This window comes from Aulostomus chinensis, chromosome 20, assembly GCF_037954235.1.
Source record: "Aulostomus chinensis isolate RoL2024-O1b breed Wild chromosome 20, RoL_Achi_v1.0, whole genome shotgun sequence".
Classification (NCBI taxonomy): Eukaryota; Metazoa; Chordata; class Actinopteri; order Syngnathiformes; family Aulostomidae; genus Aulostomus; species Aulostomus chinensis.
The window spans coordinates 23,112,155-23,137,726 of NC_141339.1; the positions used below are offsets into that span (position 1 = coordinate 23,112,155).

Genomic DNA, 25,572 nt, shown 5'->3' on the forward strand with positions numbered 1-25,572 from the left:
GTCAGCAGGCTCTTCATGTCAGGATGGCCGAGCGGTCTAAGGCGCTGCGTTCAGGTCGCAGTCTCCCCTGGAGGCGTGGGTTCGAATCCCACTTCTGACAGCAGCTTCTTTTTTTTTCTGTTGTGCTATCAAATGTTGAATAAACGCACGCGTAAAATTAACAGACGAAACCCGGATTTAATTTAATGAACCGACATTAGAACGGGGACCCCCCCCCCCCAACACACGGTGTCACCCCATGTGCTGATGTAGATCATCAATAACTCACACAGAATTACCTGATAACCGTATAGCATATTATTTTGAATTCGCCAACTATTTTTAACATCCGCATGTCAGGATGGCCGAGCGGTCTAAGGCGCTGCGTTCAGGTCGCAGTCTCCCCTGGAGGCGTGGGTTCGAATCCCACTTCTGACAGCAATTTTTTGACAGGAAGAAGGATTTGGTTATAAACGGGCCCATTCTGGACGTGTTACAGTCTGAACGAGGAGCTGTGCAACAGTGACAGAAACAACTTAATGTGACGTCAGCACTGTTCCTGCTGCTCAGACACTCCAGGGTTTGCCACCTGTATCCTTAAGCCCTAAATTTAAATTCCAGTTTTGTAATGTAAAGAAAGAACGGTGACTGTCAGATATCATTTACAGTGTCTGCATTTATGTATAAGTGTAGCAAACAAATATCACGAAATGACAACCACGAATAAGCGCTTCAGCAACACATCTGGTAAATCATGTCTAGTTTAACTCATTCTTAAACAGCTGTTTGTGTATTTCCTGCCTTTCTCCCCTCTGGCTAACGTCTGCCCGCCTGTCGGTGCGAAGAGCAAACTACTGGAGACCAAAATAAGTGTTAAGAAGGATTTAATTTGAAACAACAACAACAAAAATACATTCAACTCAAGGCAATGAGAAACAAACCAAAAGTGTGAGAGTGCTCATGAATTATTAACCAAAAACTGAGCTCTCTAACACCAAACAATAACATCATTAAAATATATAAAACTTAATATCTGCTTGGCTACTTCATATTTTGTCATCCATGTTAAATGAGAGCAAACTTGTACCTTATTCGTGCAAACTATCTCTGGAAGAAAAAAAATAGTTGAAATCTTAAAACAGAAAACTGAAGAAGGTCAACTGTTCATTAACTTGTATGTAGTCATGGCAAGTCTGTAATAGAATATGGGAAAAAAAGGATCGAATCACCACAAAAGGTGTTCAAACAACATAACATCTTCACAAAAAGAAATTCATGACCACGTAAAACAAAGTACTTGTAGTTCCGCAGCTTCAACTTCACTTTGAACCAGAACATCTACAGGGATCTCCGTCTGCAGGCGAGGAGCCGCCGCCTCCAGGCTGCTCGTCCTCGGCGCTCATGCGTGTCAGCAGATGACGTCAGGCGTGTTTTCACATGAAGAGACCTGGGACAGGACAGCAGAGCCCCAATCAGACAGCATGCTAGCACCTCGCACCTGCGAGCTGGCGTGTTGCTGTAACATGTCAAACAGCTCAGGGATTCTCCTACAATGGCTGGAATCGGACGCGTCACCGAGTGGCATCGTCTCTTCGGGGGTCTCGAAGGAAAGGTCAGAGTTCCCATCAGAGCCTTCGTCATCCCGGCCGCGCTCCTCCTCTCCGCAGGGGCTCGGAGGACGGCCTTTCCGGGGGGTCTGCTCCTGGAACCTGGATGTAACACAGTCACAGTAAGGATGCAGGTACGGCATTTGAGTTGGGGAAAGTTCCATTCTGTGGTTTTTATTCAGCACAGATCACGTCAACAGTTTCTCCTTCTGTCCTGTGGCATCAGGTAACTTTTCATCAAATGCACGGTTCTGTGAGGATGGTGATGTGGTTTGTTGAATAAACTACAGTACCACTACTGCAGATAAGCTTTGAGAAGTAACACCAAGTTTTTTGTTTGTTTGTTTTTTAAACAGAGGGTTTTTTGAGGTTTTTAGACACACATTTGAAAATGTATCCAAACCTAAATTAAAACTATGAATAAAATACGTTCTGTATCGTATCGTGAGTTTTAGCTCCCAGCACCACACTGTAATGTACAGAGTACTGGTGTCTTACCTCAGTCCTAGCATGATGTCTATGTAACTGGCGTGTCCAGCATCCACCAGCTCCTTTGCAACATGGACGCCATCAGCCAGAATGTCCACTTTCCAGTGTGTGTTAGAGACCAACTCTCTGAAAAAGATCTGAAGGTTGGTCTGGAACAAACGCTGCTGGAAGAAGACCGTGCCCTCATCAGTCCACTGTCCATCCAAAGCAGCAGGCTTCACTCCTCTCAGGATGCAGGGATACGTCACTTTGGGGAGCTTCCTTAAATCTTCTGGGAGCATCTTCAGCTTGGAACGATCTTGGTACGGAACACACTCACTGTGGCCGTAATCCACCAGGTTTAGCACCACGGAGGTGTCGGCCTGTACGATCTCAGCCCTGCACCACTTGTTCTTCAAGCTTGACTGAACCAGGCAGCAGGTGCCAGGGGTGAGCTGGTCTTCAGGAAGAGGAGACAATTCTCGAGGGAGCTTGTCCAACATGACGGACACTTTGTTCATTATGAGGAGCAAGTCCTCCAAAACAATGCAAAACTCAAAAGGAGTCGTAACCGCGGCAGCAAAACCAGAATAAGCTTTGTCGATGGAGACCGGAGCAAAGACGAGCTTCTGTCGTGGACTTGGGTTCGGGGTAAGTTCTTCTGCAGCCTCCTCGCAGGTTCCACCTGAAGATTGGATTTGCGCTGCAGCTGTGATTTGGTGAATGAGGAACAGTTGGTTCATGACAAGTTCAACCATCCAAAGGTTATAAACGTCGGAGTAACACACAAACACCAGCTTGACCTCCTGGCCGATCATGTGCTTGAGGGTATCACGCTGTAGTTTGGGAGTGAACACGCAGCAGCTCATCTTACACAACACTGCAAGATTTGGAACATTCATCACAGCGGCACACTGCCGTCGTAGGGAGTCACTGGAAATGTCTTCAGTTAGTCCATCATCCACCAGGAAGACCTGGATTTTGTCTTGGCCCACGTGTTGAATCACAGCCCTCTTCCACTGCTTGTCCCGGGGCAGCTGCACCAAACACTTGAGGCCTTGTTTGACCTCCTCTTCAGGCACCTTCTCACACTGGCACAGGTTTTTGGCTATGAGGCTTTCCAGAGCAGCGAGCATGTCACTGGTCTTGTTCAGCCGTACGTAAAACTCGCTGTTACACAATACTGACAGGATGATGGCGTTTTCGGTGTCTTCAGCTTGAATAATCAGTGGTGTGACGATGTCTGCAAGAGCGCTCTTGAAGGAGGACTTTGAGATTCTCTTTTGACTCTTATTGGGATTGTTCCAATTTATGGTGCGAATTCTTTTGGGCCTCCATGGTTTCATCTTCGGTTTGACTGACAGTACAGCAGGTGGTGGTTTCAGTTCCCCTTCCACCGTCATTTCTGGCTCTCCCCTGTAATCAGTGTCTATATCTTTGAGGGAGGATTTCTTGCATTTCGCCATTTCAGCGAGCATTCCAGTAGCTTCCACCTCCTCTGTGGTTTCAACTGCTGGTTCAGCTGTCGCTGGATTATCAACTTCCCCATCAATAATCTCTAACGTGACTTCCCAATGACTTCCACGTTGACAGGCGAAGTAAACCATGAGAGGTTTCTCCATCACTGCCTCGGTGAAGGAAGCGTCACTGTCGTACTTGTTTGGGTCCAACAGTGAGCATGATATGCTGAATCTAGGCTGAGAGAAATACTTCTTGGGTAAGGAACAGATGTTCTCCTTCTTCACGACTGCTAAGTTTCCATAGTCCACAAACTCCACGCTGAAAGAACTCCCTTCTTGCTCCTTCACAAGTGCCCGATACAGATCGCCATCCTCCTCGTACTGAGCCAGGACCAGATCGTTGACTCTCACTGAGGGAGCACTCTTCAAGGAATCTCTGGAGGCGCTTGAGTTGAGCTCCTCGATCAGTTTTAAGATGGCAGGTTCATCGTCTGACAGCTGAAGGAAAAAGCTGCAGACGGAGTTGATGTGGGACACGAAACACTTCACTCTGCTGCCTGCGCTCACGTTCGGTTGGGGCAAACATGAGAGCTGAGGGATCTGTGTCGTTTCCGTGAGTTGAGGTGGTTCCACCTTATTATCACTGCGCTGCTTTGGCTCTTCTGGTGGAGAGTTTTTCTGAGTCTTCATCTGATATCTCACATCTACATAGCTTTTCATGCTGCTGGTCTTTTTACAGGGTCCTCTCCTGATATGAGGTGTCGCTGATATGGGGAATGGCCTTCTCGATTGCTTCTTTGGACCTTTTTTCTCAGAGGGTTTGATTCTTTTCCTTGAGTCCCCACAAGCAAAAGTCACCGCTGTCTTTGGTTTAGGTGAAAGACTGAGAATGAGCTCGTTGACCTTCTGGTTGATGCTGACGTCGCCGTCAAACAGTTCGACATCAAATGAACCGTCATTGTTCTTTCCAACGATGACAGCTCTCGCTTGCTTATTGAGAACGGCTCCCTCAATCCATTCCTTCACCTCCAGGTAGAGTTCTTCCTTGGACACTGAAGCGAGGTTAAATTTGACCGCTTGCATAGGTGTGTACAACAAACGATCAGAGTCTCTGGGAATAAACATGACGTGGGTTTTCTCAGATATGTTTGTGTTTCCGTAATCCACAAAGAACACGCTGAGATGCAGAGGGGACTGAACAGCATGCACCAAGCCCCTGTACCACCTTCCATCCAAGTATTTTGCGAGGCACAGCTTACTTACAACACCTTTCATACTGGCTCGCTTCATTTTCTCACACTCCTCTAAGATGGCGTCCTCAAGTTTTTCAATGGTTTCCATGTTTCTGTCAATTTGACAGTAGACCTCCAACTGACTGCTGAGGTGAGTGACAAAGACTTGCTCTTCACTTTTCAGGTTTAGGTCAAAGGAGGAGTAGACAAAGGACTCGGGACAGGCTGCCGACATTTGCTTTGTTAGGGCAGTTGCTTCTTTTGCCAGACCCTCACCAACAAGCACATCTATTATGCTCTGCTGTGTTTTGGTGTTGTAGAGATCCACGACATTGTACAGCTCCTCGTTTTTAACTTTCAGCTGTGAGAAAACTTTACATTTAAGGTAGTCGGTGCTGTCATTGGAAAACTTTTTGAGATAGTTGCAGGTTTCTGGGTTCCAGTCACCAAAGCTCTTGGTCTCAGTTGGTTCAATCAGGTTGTAAAGGCTGCACCTGAAAGCTTGTCCTTCCAGATTCGTGTATTGAGGTATTATTTTCTGAAGGCACTGCTCCTTGACTTGGATCATAACACCATAGTCCACCAATGTCACTCTGGCTTGGCCTTGTTGTCTGTTGGCGATCAAGGCACGGTACCATTTTCCATCCTCGGGTGACTTGGCAACACAACATGAATCCCCATCATGGAGAGGGATTTTGTGAGTCGCATAAAACTGCTGGATTTTGCTCATCAGTTCCTTCAAAGCTGAAACTTCATCTTGACGCTGACACCAGAAATTTGATGGAGAGCTGATGTAAGAACAACGTACGGCGAGCTCACAACCAGGTTTGATGCTCAACGACTTGAAGCTACAAGGACTCTGAGAGTTTTTGATTTCATCTTCACTTGAGTTCCCTTGTCCCTCACAGTCTTCCCAATCCGTCTTCTCATAAATGTCTGATGCGGCGCTTCTTTTTCCTATGGCATCTGTTTTACTTTGTAAAACTGGCTTTATCGGAATGTTGTTCCAAAATTCTGCTTGTTTTGAAGACACCAGGAGCTCAGAGATACTCTGGCTGTTGTCATTTCCCATCTCATGGAGATCAACAACAAATTTATGTTTTCTCATATGGACAATATGGACTAACAAGGCTTTGTTCGACACGGCATGTCGGAAAAAGTTTGAGGTGTCGCAGGTCCAGACTTCATCCCCAGGAACAACATTAACAAGAGTACAGCAGAGGGCAAAGGCTGGCTGCTTGGCAAATGTCTCTGGTATCTTCTTAACCAACATGTCCGGCACTTTCTCAATGTTCCCAAAATCAATAAATACAACCTCAGATCCGTGCTCAAGAGTGTCAATCACGATACCCCGATAGAAATGCATGTCCTCCTCATGCAGCGCGCAGCACAACGTGCCGAGCTCAGGATTTTCCAGCACATCATCATGCAGCTTCACTTGACTGAAGTGATCTGCAATTTGTTTCATCATTTCTTGAAACTCTTCATTGCGTTTTTGTGTTCTAATCCAGAAGTTGCTCGGATTCTGGGAATACTCGACGTAGCCCACAAACACAGAGCCCACCTGCACCTTTTCTACTTCCATGGATTTACCAAATTCTTGACTCGTGATTGTCTCATAATAAAAAAGACCACCCTGAGGGGACGATTCTTCCGTCTTTGAGACTGGCTGGACTTTGATCCTGGGGAGCTCGGGGGTAGGCTCTGGTTCCTTTAGATTATTGTCTTGAGCTCCAACTATCGTGATAGCGTAGAGATGCTGTTCCTCGTCAAAACTGTTGATCTCCACATCTAGGACTCCTCCGAGCAGACCTGCCTTGAGGAAACTCCGTTGCTGATTCTTGAGCGCCTCGTCATGACCGTGAAGGGACGACAGCGAGCACAGGAATGTCATGATGGGGGTAGAATAGAAATCGGGAGGCAACCTGTGCACATTCTCAACTTTGACGGATTCAAAGAATCCATAATCGATGAGCAGCACTCGCACTTGCGAGTTCACTGGGAGAAATTGCACAAAACCTCTGTACCATTTCCCATCTTTGCTTTTAACAGAGCAGAGAGGCCCCAAGGTTTCTGTTGATTTCTGATGCCGATAGTTCTTAGTGTGCTCACAAAATTCAGCCAGCTTCTTTGACATTTCACAAAGATCCTTTTCCATACTAATCATCTGACAGTAAAACAGGCCAGGGTTGACAGCAGCAGTAACTCGCACTATAGCACGTACCCCACAACTCAATCTGGGCCCACAAATGGACAGAATTTCCTCATATCCCTGCAATCTGGACAGTCTGTAACTGTATTCTTGTCCCCTGGGCTTTTCAATGAGCAAGTCAGGAACGGGATCAATATTTTGTTTGAGCGGGACTTCGGTGAGCATCTCCACCAAAAGGAGGAAAGTGTTTGTGTCCACATGCCTCCCAAAACCGTGTCGAACAAGGTCATTGTTTATGTCGGGGGCTTCCAACAAGAGAACTTTGTGGGGAAGGAGGGCTTGGATGTGACCTGTGATATTCCTTCCCACCAGGCTCGAGAGGTAGCCCTCCATAACAGAATGGGAACAGCCATGAAGCAGAAGCACATTTGCAAGAAAGCCACAGACGATCTTTGGAGGCAGGAGGAACAAATCGTTTGAGCAGGAAGATATGTGGCCGATGTCCACACTCAAGACATTGCCGTGATCTATGAGGAACACGTCGAACAAGCCCTCTTTCAGGTCCTGAACTCTGCCTCTGTACCAGTGTGCTGAGGTCAAATCTTCTACGAGGCAAAATTCACCGATGTCCACTGCAGCTTTTGTCTTTGGTATGTTCTGTATTTCTCCCTGCAAGATGTTGTAGTCAAGCTCACATATTGTAAGGTACTGTCCTTGGAAGTGTATCAGGGTTGCTTCGGGGTTCCAGTCCAGGTGAGCGACCTTGAGGTCCACAGTCCAGAGGGCACACGGTCCAGATGGGCCAGAAACTTGAGACCTGCAGTTTAAGTGTTTCAGCGTTAGTTTTCAAGCTGGATTTACCTTTGCTGGGAAACTAAATATGGACTGAGTTCTGGATAATTAGGCATTCATTGTTTTCAAAGTCGAGTTTTTCTTGATCAAAACATAAAAAAAATAGTGTTTTGTTATGATGTTTAAAGTGATACTTAACCCAAGAAGTGTGATATGCCTTTCTTGAAGTCACACAGCTGGAAAAAAGTGAATGTTAAATGTGTATAAATTCTGAAAATTTTAATTTTTTTCATTTCATGATTGGATCATGTAGGTGATGATGCTGCTGTCCAAAAAAAACAATGTACAAAAAATAAAAGGGGGGGGGGGTGTTTCTGGAAGTGTTAGAATGAACAAGTCTAGTACGCAAAGTTAATTCATAAATACACTCAATAACAGCGACTAATCAAAATCAGGAGTGAACTAGTTGAGTTTCTGAGCTGAAAAGATGTTTTCGCCTTTCTTGTGACTGGATTTGTCTTGTGACGGTGTCGTGTTTTGTTACACTGACTGACTGAAGGATTGCAGTTCTAGATAGGAGGTGATCCAGACGGGCTCCGATGCCTCTCAAAAGGCTATATTATTAAACTACAGTACATTCCTAATTGTCAAAGGATAGAGTAAAACTTTTTGACTTCACTCTACATTCGAAATGCTAAAAGAAAATCAATCCCTAAACAAAAATCGACATAAATAATGAAAACTTTGTGCGCTAACCACTATATACTTTAATAGTTTACTTAAAATAAATTATAATTGAAATAAAAATCAGGTTTTGTCACATTCACTCACTGGGAACTCATTGACTGCATGGCAGCAGCATCACTTATCTCCCAATCTCCAACAGAACCTGCGGAAAACACATTTTAACAATCCGAAAAACACTAAACCAGCACTGATTTGAATCTTCAGAGTAAACCAAAGCTAGGTAACTCTGACATGTAGTTCAGTATCGGAGGGCTTTCACACGCAAACGTGACAACAAAAAATGCTGACACTGTGACCTGACCAAACTGAGCCTGTTCTATTTACATGTACAATTCTCTACATGTCAGTGCCACCTTCGTTCTATTAAAGTGGTTAATTTGATCCAGGTTTTATTCATTTAGGATATATTTTTCACCTCCTTATTCTGATGATTGGCTGTGGATAAACTTAAGAATGAAAAGCTAATCCCTTTTATTATTTATCTTATCATAATTACACACTGCTGACATGTAATATTCTTCAAATGACAACATTATTGTTGACTGCATTCCTTTCTGGCAAGCTTGGCTCTTAACTGCACTTCACCTAAAATGGTGAGTCCTTCACTTAAAACCTGTGGCTTACAAACCCATTAAAAAATTTAAAAAAAAAAACAAAAAAACAAGACCTCGGAATTTCACCTGAATGTAAGAAACCGTCAAAATGGCTGCGTGCCTGCCTTTTAGATCAAAACTAACATTCAAAACAAATGCAGCGTGTATATTTAATCATCTAGGCAGAGCGAAGGCTGCTTTATTTAATTCAACAAACACAAAAATGTAATTTAATAAAAGACTTGAAGTGCAACTAAAGTTAGAGTTCGGGATGACGCGATGCTCGGCAGTAAAACTAGCATTAACATGCTAACGCACTCTAAGCTAGCTGAGCTCCGAGATAACATTCAACTCGGTTTTTGTTTTTTTTTTAAAACCGTTTTACATCAAATTAACTTCCTCCACGGTAAGCAGCTGCTAATTAACAACATCAGCATGTCTGATATCCCGGTAATATCCCGGTTATATCCCTGTGTCCTACCGTTTGTACCGCATCATGCGCCAAACTATCAAGCTGTCACTTTGCGCTTCCTGACAGCGGGAGGGAGGTCAGTTGATGAAGTTCATAGAGAAGTGCTTCGTGATTGGCTCGGAGTGAGAGGGAAGCTGTTCTTCAGCCAATCAGATCGCAGTTTTTTAAAATAATAGTAATGAGCAGGAAATGAGTTCTGCCTATTAAGGGCTCCTCACCTGATGGAGCCAAAATCATTTGAACTCAAATTTTGAAAGTATGATAGTAATAATTAGCAATCTTGGTATTTAATATACATCTTAACAGTGATTTACCATATGATTTAACATTGTTTTAACATATTACATTGTAATGCCTGTATTTCTATACATATATAATAAAATACAATTTAACATTGTATAATTTAACATTGTTTTTACATATGTCACTATAATGCCTGTATTTTTATAAGAAGTAGTTAACCATTTAATCTATTCAACATCTGGCACCTATATCCAGGTATTCTTCAGTGGTTCTGAAGCAGAGTTCAGGCTAACATGCTACTTGGATGGCCCTGCCCGGACTGAGTGTCAGCCGGTGACCTTGGACAAGAGTACTGGCGTCCTCTGGTACATTATGTCCCCTTTTATTACAGCTGGGATGAAAAGGCAGGTTATCAGCATTTGCGATTTAAATCCGCATTATTCTTCTTCTGTTTGTCTGTTTAGCCAAGAAAACGTCTCGAGAGTGAGTTCAACAGACCCAGGCAACAGTCTCCACGACCACGTGAGACGCACGGACAAGTATTAAAGGTTTGATTCCATATGAAATGAAAGCACCAGAGATGTTAAATCCCTGTGTTGTTTGTAAGTTGGGGCAGCTGAGTGTGGGAGGCCAAGTGGATGGATGGATGGACAGATGGATGAGGGTTTCTCTGTTAATCATTAATAACCTGGATTAGCTCCGGTCTTCTGTAAATATGACGAATGCATCCACAGCTTCATTAGCTCTCCCTTCCCTCAGCACTGCTTTGTTAGCTGCTGTGAGTGTGTGTGTGTCTGCTTTATCAACACAGTCTTCCCAGCTGTCTTTGGCTTCAGGTTGGCTGAGATCAACAGACTAAAATGCAGGACTTGGTGGTCTGGCTTTCCTGGACTCGAGTGAAGCTGCTGATGGCAAACAACATTTAAGGACTCGTTTGCGTGCAGTGCAGCTTCTCTGCCTTCATTACTAATGACCTGCAGACACGTCAGCTTTCTTCTTCTTCTTCTTTGGTTGATTTTTTTTAATTCATCATGCCAATGAAACGAAGCAGCTCGACGGGAGACAGCGTGTTTCTGATTCACTCTTTAACCAAGACTCTCTGCAGCTCACCAGAGGAAATAAACACTGAGTTTAACGGACAGACGCAGTTTCACCAGGAGGAGGATTCTGGGATTAAATCAGGTAAACGAAGAGCAAGAACTCTCATGACCGTGGGAGGAAACTTTACTGCTGTGTAAGATTCGATTGCTCCAGAACCATCTCCTGTTTTCCTAGAATCACCTTCATATCAGAGTCTGATTACATCTCTGAATGCAGGTTTCATACCTGACAGGACAATGACACAAAGCAGCCACGAGGTGGTGCTACAGCAACTTGTCACAGCTGAAGCTGCTCAATTGTTTTTTCAGTGCATGCATAACTGGAACATTTCCCTGCTGGCTTCACAGCTTTGAACATTTTAAAATTTCATTTATCACAACAGAGACCGAACAAATTTGAACAAAACATGAAATGAGTCGAGTTTAGAAACTCCACAGCAACGATTTTCACGGAGGTGCAAGGTAACATCAGCGCATCAACAGATCTTATTTTGTTTTTCTCGTTTATATGTGTTCGTATCATTCTGCTGGTCGATATTTATGCAAGTCCATTTTTTTTTCCAAGTCTCTTCTTCCTTCCTCCTTATCTGTCCTATATACTGAGGAAACAACGCAATCGATACGGGATTTATGGGCAGTTATAAATTAAAAAAAATATTGCTCTTTCAAATCACAATTTTTTTTTTTTTCAGTTCGTACAAAATGTTAATTTCATATGAACTTGTTGAAAGACAGGTCGTACTGGCCGAGATGTAAGTATCGGCATGCATCCCTCATTTCGGTGTAAAGAAGCATGTTGTCTTCTGCAGTTGTAGAACAACGATAGCAGCAGCGACAGACAAATAAAAAAGAAATCGTTATCACAAATGGGCCATTTTTTTCACGACATCTTCAGGCAGCATCGATCCAGTGAAACGGGAGTTTTACTGAAGTTTCTATTGTGCAACTCCATCAACCTTACGGCTGAAACGTTGCTCCCTCTGAGTTGATGATTGCGGCTGCTGCTGTTGTTTTTGTTCTCTCAGAAGCAGACGACAGCAATGAGACGCCATCCTCTGAGGAGGACCAGGACCTTGTGGACTACAACCCAGACCTGGCCATCAAGCAGGGCGTCTCCTCCTCCTCCTCCACCTCCTCCTCCAGGAAGACCATCAGTCAGATCATAAAGGACAAGAAGAAGCAGACACAGCTCACACTGCAGTGGTGGGTTCTTCAGGGAACATCAGGGTTCTTGTAGATCTACACCAGCTGTTTCCTCTCGTCACCTTTGCTCCTCTGAGTTCTGCGCTGTGGTTTGTTCATGTTTACCGTCTGGTAACCATCAGTTGTCTTTGACTTCTGAAATCAGCTTCTACAGTATTTTGTGGTCTTTGTTCATGTTTGTGTTGTTCCGTTGTTGCGCGTCACCAGGCTGGAGGAGAACTATATTGTGTGTGAAGGAGTGTGTCTGCCTCGCTGCATCCTCTACGCCCACTACCTGGACTTCTGCAGGAAAGAGAAACTAGAGCCCGCCTGTGCTGCCACCTTTGGAAAGGTGTGTTTGTTTAAAGAGACAGAAATGTCTCAGTTGTACAGGACGTCTGCAGGGTTGCTGTTTTAGTGTACCAGGTTTACTGTTGCTATGTTGTATTGTGGCAGCTTCACTTACGGCAAATGTGAGACAAATATTTATTAACTGATTTCATCGAAACTCATCAGACGATCCGGCAGAAGTTCCCCCTTCTAACGACGAGACGACTGGGAACCAGAGGACACTCCAAGTAAACACATTCACATTTAATTGATTTTTTTTTTTAAGGCAAACTTATTCTTCTTATTCACAAGAGTCAGACGAGAAGAAAGAGACCCTTCTCTAGGGAGCCCACACTAGTTAGCTTAGCGCAATGACTGGTAGTGGGTGGGAAGTGTTAGCATCAGCTAGCTCAGGTCCAGCCTAGTTAGCTTAGCCCAATAGCTGGTAGTGGGTGGAAGTGTTAGCATCAGCTAGCTCAGGTCCAGCCTAGTTAGCTTCACCCAATGGTTGGTACTGGGTGGGAAGTGTTAGCATCAGCTAGCTCAGGTCCAGGCTAGTTAGCTTAGCCCAATGGCTGTTAGTGGGTGGGAAGTGTTAGCATCAGCTAGCTCAGGTCCAGGATGCTGGTGTGTCCAGCAGGAATCCTCCTCCTCTTCATGATCAGTAGCAGCAGTCGCTCTTCTAGTGCTCAACAAACCTTTGGTTCTGTTGACCCAAGTTCCAGTGGAGCTTTGGAGGTGCTGCATCAAATCACTGCGCCCAGTCAGGAAAGTAGTTCCGGCTACGTGTCTGATTCTACCACTACAACGTCTCCTATTTTTAAACTGGTATTCATCACCAAGGTTACAGACAACCCTCCTGATATTAATGCAGGCAGAGATGGAGCTATGCTAACACTTCCCACTCACTACCAGTCATTGTGCTAAGCTAATTAGCTTGGCCCTCAGCTCCCTACTGCAGCACAGAGGAGAGAATCTAGTCTCCAGCTATTTAATTTTGGGATGATGGACAATGAGCATCTTTCCCAAAATGTTTGTAGTTCTTTTGACTGCATTGCAATCAATATAATTTAAAAAAATAACTTCCTAATATAAATGACCACCACAATTAAAGGCTACATTTGATGATGACCATCTATCATATTATTATCTTTGCCTTCAACAGATATCACTACTATGGAATCGGCATCAAAGAGAGCAGTGCTTACTACCACTCTGTGTATTCAGGGAAAGGTTTGACCAGGTATTATCTGGTGAACCGTTCTTCACTCTCTTCTCATTCTTGGCATACTTTTACTCAAAACACATCTACTTACATTTATTTAGCCAAGAAAAGTCTCCTGTAGCGTAGCGTCCTGGCCAACAGGCAGTAGCACAAGTAGGGGGGCTGCACACAGTCATCTAGAATCATCTTTTAGAATATATGTTTGTTATAATTGTTTTAAATGTGGTTTTATGAGGAAAAAACATATATGAAAATGTTGCATGTAATCGTGTTTTTATGACATATTTATCTTTTTCCCTTTGAAATACATTGAAGTTGATATTTGATTTATTTATATTATACATCAGTACACATTTTTACGTTTCTTATTTGAAATATAATTTTTTTTGCAGATTTTCAGGGAGTAAGCTCAAGAATGAGGTATTTATTTTGTCTTACTCAAACAAATACGAGTAAAAGTAAAAGATCCTTTTATATTCTCATCAGTTCTGGTGTTGTTGTCCAGGGAGGTTTCACCAGGAAATATTCTCTGAGTTCTAAAACTGGAACGCTGCTCCCAGACTTCCCCAGCGCTCAGCATCTGCTGCTGCAGGGAAACATCTCCAGAGAAAAGGTCACTGATAAAACAGCCTTTGATATCTTTCATACATGCAGACAAACATGCTGACTGTGAGCTGACAATCATCAAATGAAATCCTGACAGACAGAAGCTGTTTTTTTTGGATTGGCTGTTCCTGTTTCAACACTATTAAGTGTCTAATTAACAGTGTCTAACGACCTTGTTGTTTTGCAGGTTGACACACTCATCATGATGTATAAAACCCACTGCCAGTGCATCTTGGACAACGCCATCAATGTCAACTTTGAGGAGGTGATAAATACCCTCACCAGAGTTCTTGACCTCCTTGGTTCTCCACATCTGCTGATACAAGTCTCCCCATGTTTTGTTCCAGATCCAGAACTTCCTGCTCCACTTCTGGCAAGGGATGCCCGACCACCTGCTGCCGCTGATGGAAAACCCTGTGATAATCGACATCTTCTGTGTCTGTGACTCCATCCTATACAAGGTTGTCGTAAAGCATTTCCAGGTTTTAGTTATTGGATTCTGACCACAGGTGTGTGCAGACTGCCCCGGAGTTTACTAAATGGCCACAGCTGGAAGAAGAACTGAGAAATCTATGAGTTAAACTGACCTTTATTGCTGGATGTACATGTCAGAGCCGTGCATTTTCTTTTTTTCGTCATCATCATGTAAATGCACATAAGCCACACGTATGTAAAGAGCATGAAATATATTTACTCAACAGGGAAAGTTTAGTGTTTACAAAGCTTCTGAGATAATGAATCTGTTCTTTTGTTTCTCAGGTTTTAACAGACGTTCTGATCCCTTCCACAATGCAAGAGATGCCTGAAAGGTTTGTGATGTCTGAATGTCTTGGTTTTGTTGACTTGTTTGGATGTGGCTCAGGCGTGGAGGCGTTGGTCTAGTAAGTGTAAGGTTTCTGGTTCAATCCATGTTCATGTCAAAGTGTCCTTGAGCAAGAAGCTGGTCTGGTCTGGTACCCGGGATACGCGGTTTAAATCCTGCAAAGGCTTGTCATTATTAATTATGTCATCAGAATTGTGACTAAAAAACAGCAGAGGCAGCAGGGTTGACGCTTCGATTCGCTTCAAAAACGGGAACTCGGGGATCATGTGACAAAGCTACCTTCTGGCTGATGGATGTGCGTGGGAGGACGAGTGACTCAGAATTCAATCTTTCAATGGTGTTCATCAGTCTCTTGGCAGATATCCGCAACTTTGCCAAACACTGGGAGCACTGGTTAGCCTCATCCCTGGAGAACCTCCCAGAATGCCTCGCAACCAAGAAGCTCCCGATCGCACGCCGCTTCGTTTCCTCTCTGAAGAGACAGACCTCATTCCTACACCTGGCACAGGTACTCCAGTACATACACTGTTTCACCATATCACTCCTCAACACATCAGTTTGACTCATCCTGGGGGGTTTTGTGGTCATCAGATCGCTCGCCCAGCATTGTTTGACCAGACGGTGGTGACCAACATGGTGCTGGATATCGACAGCGTAGATCTCAGCAGCATCAGCTCTCAGCCTCTCCTCAACATAACCGCTACTGGGGACCAGGACCCAGACATCTACTCTGAGTGTGAGGCAGCTGCTGCAACTCCAAGTCGTATTTTGGTCAAAGATGGAATATTCTTTCACCACTGAGCCCAGAGATCAAATGTCTGCTTGTTTGCAGATGACGCCATAACGGTCTTTCAGGAGCTGAAGGAGCTGCTGAGGAAGAACGCCACAGTGGAGTCCTTCATCGAGTGGCTGGACTCAGTTGTGGAGCATAAAGTTATCAAGGTGCTGACTCTCACGATGGCAGACTCACTAGGTGGTGCTGCAAATGTCACCCTGCGAGGTCAACAACCTGTCTTCCATCTTGTCCTGCTCAGCCTGGGAAGCAGAGCGGCCGGTCAGTGAGGAAGAGAGCTCAGGATTTCCTGCTCAGGTGGAGTTTCTTTGGTGCCCGAGTGATGCACAACCTGACGCTCAACAACGCCTCCAGCTTCGGTGAGACAGTGGAACAAACCAAAAATATTGATTATTAAAATTCAATTTCATTTGTTCTATATTAATGTATTTTGTGGGAAATGACAAAATTATTGTACACACATCACACCTCAGCATAAAGTCATTCCATCCATCCATCTTCTACCTCCTATCCTGTTAAGGGTGGTGGGGGTGGAGCCTATCGCAGCAGCCTTCAGGTGAGAGGCGGGGTTCACCCTGGACGGGTCACCAGTCCATGGCAGGGCCAACACATATAGACAGACAACCATTGGCTCTCCCAGCCACGCCTACGGTCAATTTAGAGTCTGGATTAACCTGGTCCCTCTTGATGTCTTTGGACTGTGGAGGAAGCTGGAGTACCAGAGAGAACCCAGCAGGAACAGGGAGAACATCCAGACTCACCCAGAAAGATGACACAGAACCTTCTTGCTGTGAGCCGACAGTGCTAACCACTGCACCACCACGCCACCCAGCATAAAGCAATTAAAACATCAGTTTACGATACACACACACACACACACACACTCACACACACACACACACGTAATAATAATACATGCCAGCTTGGAGCAGATTGCTACAATGGTGCCATAAATTGTAATGTCCAGACTCACCTTGATTAAACAGTCTTATCTGCAGGTCGCGTGCTCTCTGTTCAAACACGCACACAGAGAATGTGAACATGAATAAACACGGGCCGTTTGGTTGCTCCCTCCCTGAGGTCACAGCGCAGCTCAAACACAGACGGATCTAAACCTGCGACCCTGCAGGTCACGCAGCAGAGGCGCAGGAGTCCTAACATTTCCTGCTTTCTCAACCCCGCCAATTCTCTGCCAGGTTCCTTCCACCTGATCCGGATGCTGTTAGACGAATACATTCTGCTGGCTCTGGAAACTCAGTTTAACAACGACAAGGAGCAGGACCTGCAGAACCTCCTGGACAAATACATGAAAAATGCAGGTATCAGGCAACACGCCAGCACATCTACTGCCTCATCCAGTACCACAGAGGTCCTGTTTGCAGTGCCAGAGTGCATCCATCAGCAAAACAAATATATAAAGAGATGAGTTTTTTTTTCAGTAAAAACTATCATGGATCTGCTTTATTGCTTTCAGATGCCAGTAAAGCAGCATTTTTGGCCTCTCCCAGTTCCTGCTTCTTAGCCAATCGCAACAAGGCCGGCGCTGCCGTTGACCAATCGGTGAAGAACGAGTCTCTGGTTGAACACGCCTACATGTCTCTGTCCACCACTCAGCAGCAAGGTCTGGAGACCAGCACGGTCATCTACCAGGGGACAGATTCTGTTGGCTTCGCCGTTTCAGGTAGAACAACTCTAACAGTGTGGTTCGAGTGTTTATGCTGATGCCCCGCCCCCAGGAGGGGCTAAAGTACAGTGGAAAGAGGAAGTAGTAGTACCAACATCGAACTGAGCCGATACCACAAAAACGGACTTTCGTGTTTCTATCACACGCAGTAATGAGAACCTTTCACACAGGCGGTCAGATGGACTTCTCTCAGGTTGCTGGCCCCCTCATGACACCGCCCATCTCTCCAGCAGCGCTGGTGCACCGAGGCTCCGTCATCAACCAGGGGCCGATGGCCGGGAGACCCTTGGCGTCCTCCTCTTCCTCTTCCTTGTCCTGCTCCTCTTCCTCTTGCCTCTCCTCTCTCAGTTCCATGACCCAGCCCAGCCCCTGCTCCTCCTTCCCGGAGCCCCTGTACCACTGCTTACCTCAGATCAGCTCCAGTTACTTCCCTCCCACCAGCGGCTCCTCGACCCCGGGGTACCAGCCGGCAGTCAGGTCTGCTTCCTCCTCCTAGTTCAGGCTTCAGTTTCAAAGCAAGATGCCCTGTGGTTTCAGTGTTGGTGTCTGTGTTCAGGCCCCCATCTCAGAGCCAGTGTCTAGCCGCAGTCCAGACCGGGTCCCTGTCCTACCAACTATCCCGGTACCCCTCCTTCAATGACCAGCACCTGACCAAAGACGTCTTCTACAACAGCGGTCATCATCATCCCTCCAACAGCACCACCTGCTCCCTGACCCCTTTTGCCTCTGCAGTCCGGCCCACATCCAGTTATAGTTCAGGCTCAGATCCGGTCCAGAGCGAACAGGGTCTGGAGGCTCAGACCGCAGCTCAGATCCTGGACTCAGCGGAAGGTTTTGGATTTGTGGGGGCTGGATTGAACCCTTCAGGTGCAGAGTGTCAGGGCCAGGCGTACCCAGCCTCGGGACAGAGTGGTAAGGAAGGTTTGGACGGTGTCTCTTCCTCGCCCTCATATTTAGTCACTTTTCAGGGATTTGATCTGATGGCTGAAGTGGGTTGGTGAGGACTGAGAAGTATTCCCAATATGTCTTTACAAATTTCATCTGATACTATATCAAGTGTTTTTAAGTATTTAATTCATATAAATGGACAAAACATGAGGAACACCTAAAAGTAAAGTATCATCCAGTAAAGTTCAAGAGCAAATTAAATGACAGTGACCATTAAAATAAACCAGTCAAACATATTCATTAAAACACAACACATTAAAATCCCCATGGAGGGAAGAATACTGCAGTACTTTTACTGCATTAGGTCAACCTAGACGTACCTAACAATGACCAAGCCTCAATGAGGAGTTGGAACAAAGCGATACAGAATATTAATTTAATGATGCAAACGTCTGCAGATGCACTGAGCTGGTTTATGTTTTCCATCCTGTAAACACTTGTGGTCATTTTTATCAGCAGGTTTGCAAAAAATATTATTAACTTCATGACGACAGAAAAATAAGTTTCTCCTTAAAGTTAAAGCACGGACAAAATGTCACCAAATTACAGGTTACTACGGCAACAGCAGTTACCTGGACGGCCAGCGGATGACATCACTGGTGGACCAGCACGTGTCCGTCATCAGCAGCGTCGGTAGTCTTCGGTCCTTCCCTCCGACGTTCACCGAAGTCCACGACCCCTTGAACATCCTGGACGAACCGGGCAGGAAAACATCGGGGGCGTACTTCACCGAGGCCGAGCCTGCGACAGGTGGGAGATGGGAAGCTGTGGGGTGGGGGGCTCCATGGCGATAGAATCTACCATGATTCCAAAGTTTTGGCGAATTGTTTCATGACAGCATTGGAGAACGTGGGCAAAAATTGCCGGAGAAGTTAAGGTTTTTGGTTTTACTGCATCTTATGGTGAAAGTTCCAAAGAATTTTAAAGTTTCAAACTCTCGGCTGGCGCGCTGCCGAGGATGTTCGGTGTAGGGCTGGACCTCTGTGGAGAGTTTCTTTTATTTCCAGGCATGAGAGTGTGATGTCCGTGGCACAACCAGAGGCATCTGAACTGTGACTCAGATGTTGGGAGAATGTAGAACGTCCAGGAAGGGTCTTGACATGGTGGCTTTTGTTTTACGTTTCTGCACAGACCACACCCTTCCCTCATCAGGCTCTGCTCCCTGCATGTTCAGCGTTCCCTCTCCGTTCACCTCCCAGGATGCACTGCTGTCCCAGCAGCGTGTGACATCGTCTACAGACGTGCAGGACCTGGTGTCCTCGCTGCCTCCCATCAACACCGTCTTCATGGGCGCAGGAGGAGTGCAGTGATGCTACAGAACTTCAACCGATGAACGCACCTGATGCTGAGCCGCTAGCAGCCAGACCCGGCGTTCGCACCATGGAGGCAGTCTGGAGCCCGGCAGAGAATCCAAGCCAGGATGTCTGAACTGTGAGGTACAGTATCACCCAGAGGTTGGAAAGACATCGGGACACTCCCGCTTAAAGTGCAGGAGAAAGAATTTATTTATTTAATGACATGCAACAGGAGAAAATTTGTCGGAGACCTGAACAAGCTAGCGCTTCATGTTTCACACTCCAAACCAGTAGGGGGCAGACTGGTGTTAGCTTGTTAAGGCGCTTACAAGTAATCCTTTAGACAGCTAATATATTCCAACAAAAGAGCGATGTTTGTATAAATGTGGATTTCTATGCCTTGAAATTATTTTCAATCCTCAACGGACCGTCAGCAGCAGGCTTGATTTTGCAAACCCTGGCTGTGTGTAGCATCGTCTCTGAGTCGCTGATTCAAGTCGAGAGCAGATTCATGAAGAGGACACTCACAATTCAGTCTGTAATTTGGAAACAAACAGAGCTTCTGTCGCTGCCGCGCATGTTGCCTCAGGGCTTCCAGATCAGTTGTAAGATTGTTATAAATAAAACCTTTGAAGTCCAAATGCCGCACTTGTCACTGACTGCACACTGAACAGTCGCCGCGGACACCTGCGCCGCTCAGGTGTGCATTCATCGGTCAGCTGGGGAAAGACGAGCTCTCCTTGGGAGGCTTCTTGACCCCTACGGAGATGATGAACGGCCCGGTGGAGTCTCGGTCCTGAAGACAGCGTCTCCATGGAGTTTAGATTCTCGCCCAAAAAAAAATCAGTTCTGTGACAAACAAAAGTTTGTGGGACATTTAGTGAGCAGGACGAATCGAGGTCAGTGGTTGGCAGCGCGAGGCGAAGGCAGGCCTATGAGGGAGCTCCGCCACACAACTTCACCACAACTAAGCTTCACCTTTCACGGCCCCAACAGCCTCCGCCGTCTCTTTTAGACCACAGCCGGCGTTTAAGAGAAACCTAAAAAGCTTTGAAATGTTGTGACTTCATGTCAGTTGTGGAGTGGAAGAGCGTTGAGTGATGACCAGTTTTTATTTCAGCCGTTTAACCCAAAACCCCAAGAGGAAACTGGACTTTTCCACACGAGTAACTTAATTCCAGGTGGTTTCATGACTCATTCCTGAGCTGCTCCATAAAGAAAATCAGGAATGTTCTGTGGCTGAAGCTCCGGCCGAAGGTCCAATGACGTCAGCACTTCCCTGTTTTGATATTCGCTGTGATACAGGAGACGGTGACGGCAACAGTTGGCGCTGTGCTCTGACGCTTTTGTCCGCCTCTGCTGCACGTTGACTCAGTCAACAACAAACCCGCTAGAATCCTTATCTGGCGAGCTGGTGTCAAACGGCTGAATACGCCACTCTTTAATGGCCCGACGCCGAGATTACAGGACGGAAACGCCGCCAAGGAAAGTTGGGAGCTTTTAATTTGCAATTATTTGTTTTCCGTGAGGCACAATGGAGAGAGAGATAGGACTCGGATAAAAGTGTTTACCGAAATGTTAGGAGGCGCAACAAAGAGGCCACCAAAGAGGAGGGTGTGAGGCTATCACGCCACGGCGGCTCACTACAACGCGATAAAATGGTGAGATCAGAGGAGACGCCGACTGGTCGACACAAAAACGGGGGCTGAATTCTTCTTAAAGGGGTTTTGTCGTCCTGGATCTTGTGTTTCGGACTCCCGTCTGTGACCTCAGCGCTGACGAGAACGCTGCTCATCAGGTTGTGTTTGACGACTGGACGTCCTTCCCCTCTGAGTTACATTCTTCTCACTGTGACGCGTTTGGAATAAATATGACCATCAAAGTCACGCGCCCTCACAACGAAGAGAGGCTCAATTTAAAACACTTGGAAAATGAATTTATTGTTGTTGTTGTTAATGTTGTTCATGTCACCAAAATATGAAAAGATGTATTCATTTTTATCAAAATATTGACTAAAATCTATCAGGAATCAATGAAAGTGAGACGGGTGAAGATTTAAACCAGATGAAAAGATACTGGACTGGGTGAGACTGTTGCAGATGAACAGTGCCTCTCCTCCCTCCTCTCTTCCCCCTCCCTCCTCTCTCCTCCCTCCTCTCTTCCCCCTCCCTCCTCTCTCCTCCCTCCTCTCTTCCCCCTCCCTCCTCCCTCCTCTCTCCTCCCTCCTCCCTCCTCCCTCCTCCCTCCTCCCTCCTCCCTCCTCCCTTCCCGATTGGTTTTTATACGTTATCTACTCAGGGGGAAAAATCCATTTCAGGTGCTCATCCAGCGGGCGCGGGGACAGATGGTGGCGTATGTAATGATTACAGAATCCCCACCTTAAAATACTTTAATTACTAAGTCAATAATGCCTGCAACAATTGCCGGACCTTCAGTGTAAAAACAACAGAAGGCGGAAGGCAAACTTTGGGCCAATGTTTAACCAGAACTTTGCATTAGAGCTGATCCAGGGGCAGCCTCCATATGTCTCTCTGTCTCTCTCCCTCCCTCCGTCTCTCTCTGTCTCTCTGTCTCTCTCTCTCCCTCCCTCCCTCCCTGTCGTCCACCTGGTTTTCGTTCCCCACTGATGGTGGAGCAGGTACGACTGTCCTCATACACCTTGTATCTCTTCATTTATTTGAAAAAAAAAAAAAAAAGGTGACAAAATCATCTCGTCTGGTTTTATCTTTTTTTTTTTGGACAGATTTCTATTCAGCGTAAAATAAAAAAGGTTAAATCTATTCTGAGACTTAAATGTTGTTGGAATGTACAGAGTTATCAGTAAATTGGAGTTCTAAGAAGTTATTTTAAAATCTTTATGTGGTAAATGCTCACTGAAGCGATCTCCAATGCAAGCAGGGAATTAGAGTAGTAGAATTCATCAAAGGTGTTGAGGGTCACTCAGACGCAGCTTTTAGAGGTTCGTGGATAAAAAGAGAGGCCAGTATCGTGGGACGGACGGATCATTTGAATCTGCGATTTGTTGCAGAATAAATATTGTCACAATTCAGGGTTCGTGCAGAGTTCATCATGTAAAATATTCGATATTTTAAGACTTAATGTGTACAACGTAAAATACGATATGGAGGTTATTTCCTGACCGCAGCATCCAGAGTATAAACATCTAATGGGAAACGTTACCAACGCAACTTACCGGATATGAAGAGCATCTAGCAGGGGAGCTGGCGTCCCGCTAGAGAAATTCAAAATGGCCAACATTTAAGGAATAACAAGAAGTTTATATAAATAGAGAGTGTCTTTAACAGCAAGGTAGCCCAGCAGGCCAACAGAAAGTAACACTTGATAAAAACACAATGAACTGAAGTAACGTGACATGGAATCAATTATTTAACCCACCTGGACCTGCACGTGCAAATGAGAATGGATGAGGACGCTGTGGGGTGGCTGGAGGAACCTGGTCAAAGACAGAGGAGGGCAAGTTTTATCAGCTCCGTGAAGCAGAGCTCACGTTACCCCCTAGACAAGAGCCTCCTGTCAGCCGGCCTCAGGATTACTGCAACCACATGAAGTTTTACCACTAGATGTCGACACAGGTCTGATACTTGAGGGTAGGTGGTGGCAGACGCACACAGCAGCAGATACTGCGCAGTAGTACATGCTCACCTTGGATTTACACAGATGGAGGAATTACTGGGTGCTAATATCTTGGCCAGAATATTAGGAACGCCTCTCAGCATAACCAACACCTGAATGAAGGCCGCAGTCGGATTACATGTGGGATTACATCATACAGGTGTAATAAAGTGTTTGTACACATGAATGTGCTAATAATCCAAACTATTGCTGTGGCGTGAGGTATTTTTGCTTCTACATAATCCCGTGTGTTCGTATTCTGCTTACATCATCAGAAATGTGAGGATTCATCACTGGTGAATTTGTTGGTTCTGGTCTTGGTGGCAGTCATTTGGTTTGGAGGCATTTTTGTTCCTCTCATCGTTTCCAGGCAGCGAGAACTGGAGGGCAGGTGTAGTTCTACAGGCATCCGTCAGAGAGAAGCAAACCTCCAGCGCGTGTGCCGGCGCAGCCTCTGAGAGCCTGAATCCTCTGAACCGTGTATTCAGGATTTGGAGGGCAGATTCAAACAAAAGTTAATTGGTTTTCCTTTAAGAAAAGTCTGAAAATGTGCTTGACTGCGGTGCAGCCAAGGTCGCCGCTTACAAAGTTAACTGCGTATTCATGTGCAAAGCTGTTCACTGCTGTATCGATTTTTTTGGTACATCAGGTACATTTTAGAGTATAATTACATTCAAAATGTATACAACCCCTACCTTTACTCTGCTCTATTCAATTTACCAGATGATATGAAAGTGTCATCAATTAATCTGGCGCCGCAGCAGCTGCCAGTCGCCAACCCAAAAGTCGTTTCCCTGTTCTTTGTTGTCCTGCATCAGAATGTCTGTGACAATCTGAACTTTGGGTTTTTAGACTCGTCATTGACGTGTATCAGTGGAGGCGGCTCACAAAGGGACACCACTGAGAAGAATTTCATGTCTTTTCTTTCAAATCGGCCTTTTTCAATGCACGAGTTCTTCAAGGGATCTGTTTATTGTTGCTTTCTGTCTTTTTATGGGCTCCTGTGAGGGAAGAAAAATTAGACAACTGAGGATATCGAAGTTTCAGGCGTGAAAGACATGAGATACTTTCTCTTCACGGCTTCTTTTCAGGAAGTCGTGTTTTGTTTATGAAACATGTTTCTATAGTTTTACTTACTTAAGAGAGAAACTACTCTGTGGAGTTTCAGGCACAATTTTTCCATCTCGCAGACACACACACACACACAAAAACATTCCTCCGGTATAAAAGAAACGGCTCATTCAAGCCCGTCCCTCATCGACAGAACATAGAAAAGACTGCATAAAAGACTTTAGTGGCTTCTGCTCTTGTAAGACTCTCTTCTGACTTGGCTCACCTTGGCAAGACCAACAGACATTAACAAGACTCCTAATTACGTCCTCAGCTCCACCTCAATAGCTGCTTCACCGCATCAAAGTCAAATTTAATTTCGGAGTTTCTACCGTGGGGGCTCTGATCAGAGGCCTCCTCTGAGTCCTCGGTTGTTTTGCCTTTGCGGCCTTGTAATTAATTTTTAACACGCTTCTTTCACGCTCTCAAGTGTGTATTTAGAGTATGAATTTTTTCTTTAAGACATAAAGCATTGCTTCTGTTAATCAAATGGTGCACATTATTATTCAGTAACACTTGCACTACTTAACTGGAGGGAAGTGGTTTTTCTTTTGCCTCACAAGTGGTCCTGTGCACCAGGAGACACTGGCGGCGTAACGTCACGCAGTCGCACAGCATTGAAAAGATGAAGGCGCATCATAATGCAGGTTAAAATATTTGCAATGACATTCCCTCCTTTTTCTTGCACCCACAGTGCCTTTCACCATATTGTTGTTTGTCCTCGTTTTTATTTACAGCAGCTCTTCACCGGTTAGTCGAGAACGGAGCAGCAACCTTAACGTGGCTGCGTTTATGTAGCATCCCAGTTTACCTTGTTCATACTTGAGCACACTCAAACTCTCAAGTTCACAAATTCTTTTCAGTTTTTTCCTCATATTTCCCTCCAAAGTAAAACCTCCTTCGCTAAAAAATTTTTTTTTTAATTGCCCTTTAATGGTGTTCAATGGCAGCTGCTCTTGTCGGAGTCTTCTGCTTCTTTCTGAATCGGAGACACTGCGGGACAAGCAGGAGGCTAATGAGACGTTAGCGGTGGGGCTACGACAGCAGCGTCTGCAAAGCACCACATCTGAGTTCCTGCACAACCCTTGTTGCCTGATG

General features: G+C 45.3%; 2 protein-coding genes and 2 non-coding genes across 4 annotated transcripts; 3 read left to right on the top strand and 1 right to left on the bottom strand.

Moving 5' to 3' along the window:
* Positions 1–17: 17 nt before the first annotated feature.
* trnal-cag (transfer RNA leucine (anticodon CAG)) lies at positions 18–100 on the top strand. Its single transcript has one exon. It is a non-coding gene; the product is annotated as a tRNA-Leu (tRNA).
* Positions 101–334: 234 nt separating this feature from the next.
* On the top strand, positions 335–417 carry trnal-cag (transfer RNA leucine (anticodon CAG)). The gene has a single exon. It is a non-coding gene; the product is annotated as a tRNA-Leu (tRNA).
* A 429-nt stretch (positions 418–846) lies between these two features.
* Positions 847–9,593, bottom strand: tdrd15 (tudor domain containing 15). The gene is made up of 5 exons (XM_086189732.1): positions 9,512–9,593; positions 8,522–8,579; positions 2,085–7,715; positions 1,531–1,688; positions 847–1,426 (listed from the first exon to the last, which is right to left on the bottom strand). The coding sequence occupies exons 2-5, from the start codon at positions 8,539–8,541 to the stop codon at positions 1,413–1,415; spliced, it is 5,823 nt and encodes a 1,940-aa protein (XP_086045858.1). The 5' UTR covers positions 8,542–8,579; positions 9,512–9,593; the 3' UTR covers positions 847–1,412.
* A 1,183-nt stretch (positions 9,594–10,776) lies between these two features.
* On the top strand, positions 10,777–20,483 carry rfx6 (regulatory factor X, 6). Its single transcript, XM_086189733.1, has 20 exons — positions 10,777–10,927; positions 11,871–12,048; positions 12,256–12,379; positions 12,544–12,605; positions 13,523–13,600; positions 13,975–14,002; positions 14,088–14,195; positions 14,376–14,453; positions 14,536–14,649; positions 14,948–14,997; positions 15,360–15,519; positions 15,603–15,747; positions 15,844–15,953; positions 16,046–16,163; positions 17,001–17,123; positions 17,279–17,485; positions 17,659–17,965; positions 18,045–18,400; positions 18,986–19,186; positions 19,568–20,483. Exons 1-20 carry the CDS (start codon positions 10,777–10,779, stop codon positions 19,744–19,746), a joined length of 2,877 nt encoding a protein of 958 aa, XP_086045859.1. The 3' UTR covers positions 19,747–20,483.
* Positions 20,484–25,572: the final 5,089 nt, after the last annotated feature.

What these genes read in the sequence shown, in the direction of transcription:
- tdrd15 (XM_086189732.1), bottom strand. Translation starts at nt 8,541, where the DNA reads ATGCAGTCAATGAGTTCCCA. An exon ending in ATGCAGTCAATGAGTTCCCA is followed by an intron (nt 7,716 to 8,521) that starts GTGAGTGAATGT and finishes CTTAAACTGCAG; the next exon opens with GTCTCAAGTTTCTGGCCCAT. An exon ending in GACATCATGCTAGGACTGAG is followed by an intron (nt 1,689 to 2,084) that starts GTAAGACACCAG and finishes TGTTACATCCAG; the next exon opens with GTTCCAGGAGCAGACCCCCC.
- rfx6 (XM_086189733.1), top strand. Translation starts at nt 10,777, where the DNA reads ATGCCAATGAAACGAAGCAGCTCGACGGGAGACAGCGTGTTTCTGATT. An exon ending in TCAGGGAAAGGTTTGACCAG is followed by an intron (nt 13,601 to 13,974) that starts GTATTATCTGGT and finishes TTTTTTTTGCAG; the next exon opens with ATTTTCAGGGAGTAAGCTCA. An exon ending in CAAATACATGAAAAATGCAG is followed by an intron (nt 17,124 to 17,278) that starts GTATCAGGCAAC and finishes TATTGCTTTCAG; the next exon opens with ATGCCAGTAAAGCAGCATTT.